At 55.9% G+C, this 6,000-nt stretch overlaps 1 protein-coding gene across 1 annotated transcript; it reads left to right on the forward strand.

The window, feature by feature from the left end:
• Positions 1 to 426: 426 nt before the first annotated feature.
• On the forward strand, positions 427 to 2,703 carry LOC125520698 (protochlorophyllide-dependent translocon component 52, chloroplastic). The gene is made up of 5 exons (XM_087534576.1): positions 427 to 1,282; positions 1,380 to 1,482; positions 1,583 to 1,729; positions 1,829 to 2,011; positions 2,120 to 2,703. Exons 1-5 carry the CDS (start codon positions 465 to 467, stop codon positions 2,564 to 2,566), a joined length of 1,698 nt encoding a protein of 565 aa, XP_087390702.1. The 5' UTR covers positions 427 to 464; the 3' UTR covers positions 2,567 to 2,703.
• The last annotated feature ends 3,297 nt before the right edge of the window (positions 2,704 to 6,000 follow it).

Consider the following 6,000-nt stretch of genomic DNA (forward strand, 5'->3'; position numbering starts at 1 on the left):
ACCTCGTTGGAGCATCCATTAATTTTGAGGACTGCCATTGTGGCGATCTAAAATTTGACGGCCGCTAGAGCTGCTCGTATACCATGGGATGCTTTCCCGCGCGCGGCCCATTGCTCGTAGCGTCAGTTTTCTTTTATGCATTTTTCTCTCTTTCTATTAATATCTTTATTGATGCTGTTTGTTTCTAGGTGGAGTTGCCTTGAATGAAGAAGACGGCAAGAACGGACAGAGAAGCTCAGTCGCACGAATGAGATAGCTGCTGCAATCCTGCCCACATGACGGTGCACGTTGCGGACACGTAAAAGAGGCGTATGATCCTGTCACACGTTGCGGCGTTCTTATGTGTGAGAGGGATCCCGCCGCGGTCGCCGGTCGGTCTGCGTCACCGTCGCTGCCCGCCCCTGGCTTCTACGCCGACGGCGAGCCACGTGCCTCGTCAGATCACGCTGACAACTTGACTGTCCATGCCGGTAGCTTCCGATAAGTTCTACCGCCAACTACCGCTGACTGCTCGCCGTTTCTTTCTTTCACTTGTCTCAAGCCCTCTCGTTTCCACCCACGCCGTCGATCGGCCGTTGGACGCCACCGGCGACATGGATCCCCTCCGCCTGCTCCTCCCCCGCGCCCAGGCCCAGCCATTGCTCCCGCTCCCCGCCGGCGTCCCAGCGCCGAGCGTCAGGCCCCGCCTCGTCCCGCGGCGACGGGCGCGCCGCCACCGCAACGGGGCCGCACGGATGCTGCCGGCGTCGGCCGTGGCGTCCGAGTCGCCGTGGACGGAGCAGGATCCGGCGTCCGGGGAGAAGGAGGAGCGATTCGACTGGCTGGACCAGTGGTACCCTTTCGCCCCCGTGGAGGACCTGGACCCCGGCGCGCCGCACGGCAAGATGGTGCTGGGCATCCGCGTGGTGGCCTGGTACGACCGCGGCGCCGGCGAGTGGCGCGTGTTCGAGGACGCGTGCCCGCACCGCCTCGCGCCGCTCTCGGAGGGCCGCATCGACGACAAGGGCCGGCTCCAGTGCGTGTACCACGGCTGGTGCTTCGACGGGCGCGGCGCCTGCAAGTTCATCCCGCAGGCCCCCGCGCTCGGCCCGCCGGTGCACGCCAACAGCAAGGCGTGCGTGGCGTCGTACCCGTGCGTGGTGCAGAACAAGCTCCTGTGGTTCTACCCGCGCGCCGGGCCGGAGCACGCGGACGTGCTGCGGCGGAAGCGGCCGCCGTTCATCAAGGAGATCGACGACCCGTCCTTCGTCACCTCCTTCTTGATAAGGGACATGCCCTTCGGGTAAAGCTAGAGCGCGCATGCAGCTCCATCGTGTTCCTTTTCTCCTTTTTCTGAATCTTGCATTGATCGACGGAAGCTGCACTGTATTTTCTTGCAGGTACGACGTGTTGGCGGAGAACCTCATGGACCCTTCTCACGTGCCCTACGCGCACAAAGGCCTGTTCCGCGGCCTCCCCAGGCTTGTAGACCCCGGCAGATATGTCCCTGCCCTCATATTACTCAAATGATCCACCATGGCAGCTTCCCTGAATTTCACTAACCGGGACGAACCTTCATTTCTTCTTCTTCTTCTTCACAGAGGAGTACGACGAAGAAGGCGGCGTGCCGATGGCGGTGAAGGTGGAGGAGTCGAGCGTGAACGGGTACGCCTCGTCGCAGGGCCCCGGCTACTCCAAGTTCGTCGCGCCTTGCACGTACTACGGATCGCCGGCGTCCAAGAAATCAGAGGTACGTACGTGGGATGGGAGTAAGAACTGGCCAGTCCCCTCCTAGTTACTCCCCTGTCAAACACGGAACAGCAGTTGATCCTGGTCTGTGTGTATGCAGAAGAACAAGCCTCACCTCATGATCGTGTTCATCATCGTCCCGGTCGCTCCGGGGAGGAGCAGGGTGATGTGGGCCTACCCGAGGAACTTCGGCCTCTGGCTGCACAAGATCACGCCGCGGTGGTTCGACCACATCGGCGTCAACGTCGTCTTGGATTCCGACATGTACCTCCTCCACCTCGAGGTACGCAGCAGCCATTCCCCTCTCACTTCATGGTCAGTGATTCCACTGGATCCGATTCATGCCATTAAGTGAACCAAAATCTTCTTCATCTTCTTCGTTTCGTTTCAGGAGCGCAATTTCGCCAAGGCGGGCATCGAGAACTGGCAGAAGAGCGTGTACGTGCCCACGACGTCGGACGGCACCGTCGTCGCCTTCAGGAACTGGTTCAGGAAGCACTGCAGGTTCCAGGTCGGCTGGGCGGCCCCGACGGTCGACCAGCTGCCGCCGACCCCCACCAAGGACAAGCTCATGGACAGGTACTGGTCGCACGTCGCGCAGTGCACGAGCTGCAGCGCCGCACTCAAGGCCATGAAGGCGCTGGAGGTCGCCCTGCAGGTGGCGTCGATCGCCGTCGTCGGGCTCCTCGCGGTGGCCAAGGGGACGCTGCTCACGTCCGTCGCCCAGCGGGCCGCCGTCGTGTCCGCGGCCGTCCTCTGCTTCGTGGCGTCCCGGTGGCTCGCCGACTTCATCCAGAAGAAATTCTATTTTGAGGACTATGTCCATGCTTACAAGTGACTTGGCAAATCATCCGGTAGGGAAAAGTATGTGTAGGGATATACTAGAAAATACATCTAGGGCCGTTGTTTTTGTAAATCAAATTTTAGTGCATCGAAAATCGGTGTATTTTAGTCCAAATATCAGTTTTGAGCAGAGATCAGCACGCCTGCATCAGGTACCACACGTTCTGAAACAGTGTTGGCCCTCCCGGAACAAGCCAAGGATTGCACTAGGATGTGAAACCTATTGAGTGACAGTCTCACGGCACCACGCAATTTGGCCAGTTTGTCCTTTTGTATGAATTTCATCACGATAATGAAACATCTCCGTCGTAAGGTTTCGATCAAGGTGGTGGTTGAGCGCTACGAGCATCTACAGCCACAATGAGCAAATCTCATCCTCAAACATCCGTGAACACGCCGGAACAGACAGTGACCGGGCGTGTCTATTTTGACACGGCCGGGCAGTGACCGGACCACTATTGAGTAAGTTCTCATCATCATCTTGAAGCCCCATGCATGAACCTCCATCTTCCTTCGACTTGAACCATTACCATGAGCTCCGCTGCTAATTCGTTGACTTTGACATGGATATGCAACAATGGTCCCTTCCTTTTATCCATCACAGCCAATGCTCGCACGAAAATCAAACTACTATAGCCGAAATGCTTTATGTATTCTCACTCTCACCCTAGTAGCTCCTTCCCTGATCCACTTGATAGTGAACAATTCACACATTGGACGTCACGTAAAGATTTTCTGAACTCACTGTCTTTACTATTGTTGACCGCATGTCTCGACTTGAAAAAAATACATTGTTGCACATACGTTTTTCCTTTTTGATAATCACAAGCAAATATGTGCTTCTCGTGGAAACACTTTTTTTAGAAAACAGCTGCGCAACTTGCGGAAGCAAATATGTGCTTCTACGAGAAGCAAATCTGTACTTCTTATCGAAGCACAATTTTTCCTTTTTCGGAAAGCACAACTGTGCTTGTTACGAAAGCAAATATGTGCTTCCACGAGAAGCACGACTGTGTTTTTTTTTTCTGAGAATCACAGCCGTGCTCCGCAAAAAAAAACATTTGCTTTTACTCTAGGACATATAGAAAACCAGCCAAAACACAAAAACCCAAAAGATAACACAAAAACTATCTAAAATCCAAAAACGCATACAAAAAAATCTATGGGGAACCGCCAGCACATAGCACGTGGCGACGGCTGAACACACCACTTGGTGTGCTCGTATGCCAAGAAAGGGGCCCTTGCGTAAGCCCCGGAAGGGGTAACCCTTGAATAGTTGCTCCCCTCTTCAGGGCCGTAGAGGGGCTGTGCGAGAGGTGCGACCGCACATGGCCCCTGAATCCCAAGGGCCCCTATTTTGGGCCAATGTTGTGTATTTTTTATTAGGCTATCTTATTTCTTTGCATTTTTTTTGGGCCTGAGGCCTGGTCTGATCGCTTGAACGCTCCCCCCAATTTGGTTGGGTTGATCGCAGCCCCGAGCCTTTTCCCAACTTCCTCTCGGTCAGCCCTCTGGCCCACAATTCATTCTAGTCTGCTTGAGTGCCATGGCTCGAGTTAGCTAGTTATGGAGCTGTCCTTCGGGAGATATCAGAACACTCTTCTAGTTTTTTATCATGCAATATAGGTCATGAATTTAGGAGCTCAAACTATGAAACTCACAATCTAGTGAAACATTCTCTCTCCATCGCGGTTGGCCGCCATGTGTGGTTAGACCAGCCGGGAGATCTTTATTTCGTCCCTGTAAACATTGTGACGGGTTAATAAAGTTTCGCGAGATTGTCTCCGAAAAAAAAGAATGCCACAGCTCGATCTAATCTGCTTTGGGGAGGCGGAGCAAGAAACAGGATGGTGGCAGAATTCACCCCACAAATCGAGCAACAGCCAGCATGAGCAAGGGAAAACGACATCAAAAAAGGCAGAATGCAGCCGCTGCTAGCCGGTGGTCAAGCGCCTAGGATTGGGATCGATTTGCAGATTAATCAGGTGCGCCCAAGACCAAGAAGGTTTAGTTTACGTTATTTTTTGTTGAATAACTTAATGGGCAGTGAGTATATTGTATATGCACATCAGTTCTTAAGTTAATTAATAAATTACCGTATGTTTAATGTTTAGCCGATGCATCCTTTATAGTAGAAGATAGTTTGTGTATCAGATATATTTCATATATTGTATGAAATATCATATAATAAAAGTTAATATGACTTAAAAGAGAGTATCATATAGTTTACTAATATTTTGGCTACAAGAGTTTTTCAGATTTTAAGGCATCATTTTCATTTCGCACCGGGGCCCCAAATTTCTGGAGACGGCCATGCCTCTCTTTGGCTACATCCTTGTTCGCGCTTCCAGGGTGGGACCGCCAACTCCTTGAACCGTCTGCCATAGAGCATCTCCAGCCGCGCCCCCAACAGGCCCTCCCCAGGCGTTTTTGCCGTGCTGGCGCCGAAAAAACGGCCCAGTCGCGCCCCAGAAGCCCGTTTTTCGCCGGCTTGGGCTGAAACTGGTGCCGGCGGACCCAGGCCGAACCCGGCTTCCTGGGGGTGCCTGGGGCGCCGGCACAAGCGAAAAGGGCGCGTGGGTCCGCCCTGTCGGCGAGGCGAGTGCCTCTTCCCGCCGTTTCTTCCCGCGTTTTCCCCACTTCCCTCCCGTACTCTTCCTTCCTCCCGCCAATCTCCCTCCGGCTCGCCTCCCTCCCAGCCGGCCGCCATGCCACCGAAGAAGTACGTCGCCCCCGTGCGGCGGCAACCGCGACCGCCTCCGTCGCCCAGCCGAAGCAGAGGAAGCCAAGGGTGCCGCCGATCAAGCCACCGGGCATGTCAAACGCCGAGTGGAGGGCGGAAGTTCAGCGGCGGGAGGCTGTCACCGCCAACCGGTGGAACAGGGCCATCGCCAAGAAGGCCCGCGACAACGCGGCGCGCGCGGCTGCGGCTGCCTCGGCGGACCAAACCGAGGCCGAGGCGACTCGCGCAGGGATGATGAATCCACCCGGAAGCCACGCCCAGTACGCGCCCTGGGGCCAGCAAGGCGTCGGCTCTCCGCAGCCATGGGGATCGCCCTCGCCGGGCTACGCCGACGGGGACGCGCACGGTGGGTTCAACCCAAACGTCACCTTCCCCCATGGATACCCGGCCCAGCGCACGCCCTCTCCTGCCTTCGCCGGCGTGCAGTACCCTCCATACAACTACTCGCTGCCCGCCTACGCTTCCTCTCCGACGCCCCCGCTACGACGTGGCCCGCTGCCCTTCTCGCACCTCGGCGACACTGACAAGACCGAGGCCGACATGGACGACATCATTGCGGCAGGTTCGGCCGCGGCCGCCGCATCTCCCGGGTTCGTCACCCAGGACGAGGTGGTGGATCTCAGCGGCGGCATGGACAGCGAGCTCGGCTACATCTATGGCGAGGACGAGCAGGAGGAGCAGGAGGA

Source organism: Triticum urartu, chromosome 7A, assembly GCF_056163025.1.
Source record: "Triticum urartu cultivar PI428250 chromosome 7A, HENAU_Tu73, whole genome shotgun sequence".
Taxonomy (NCBI): Eukaryota; Viridiplantae; Streptophyta; class Magnoliopsida; order Poales; family Poaceae; genus Triticum; species Triticum urartu.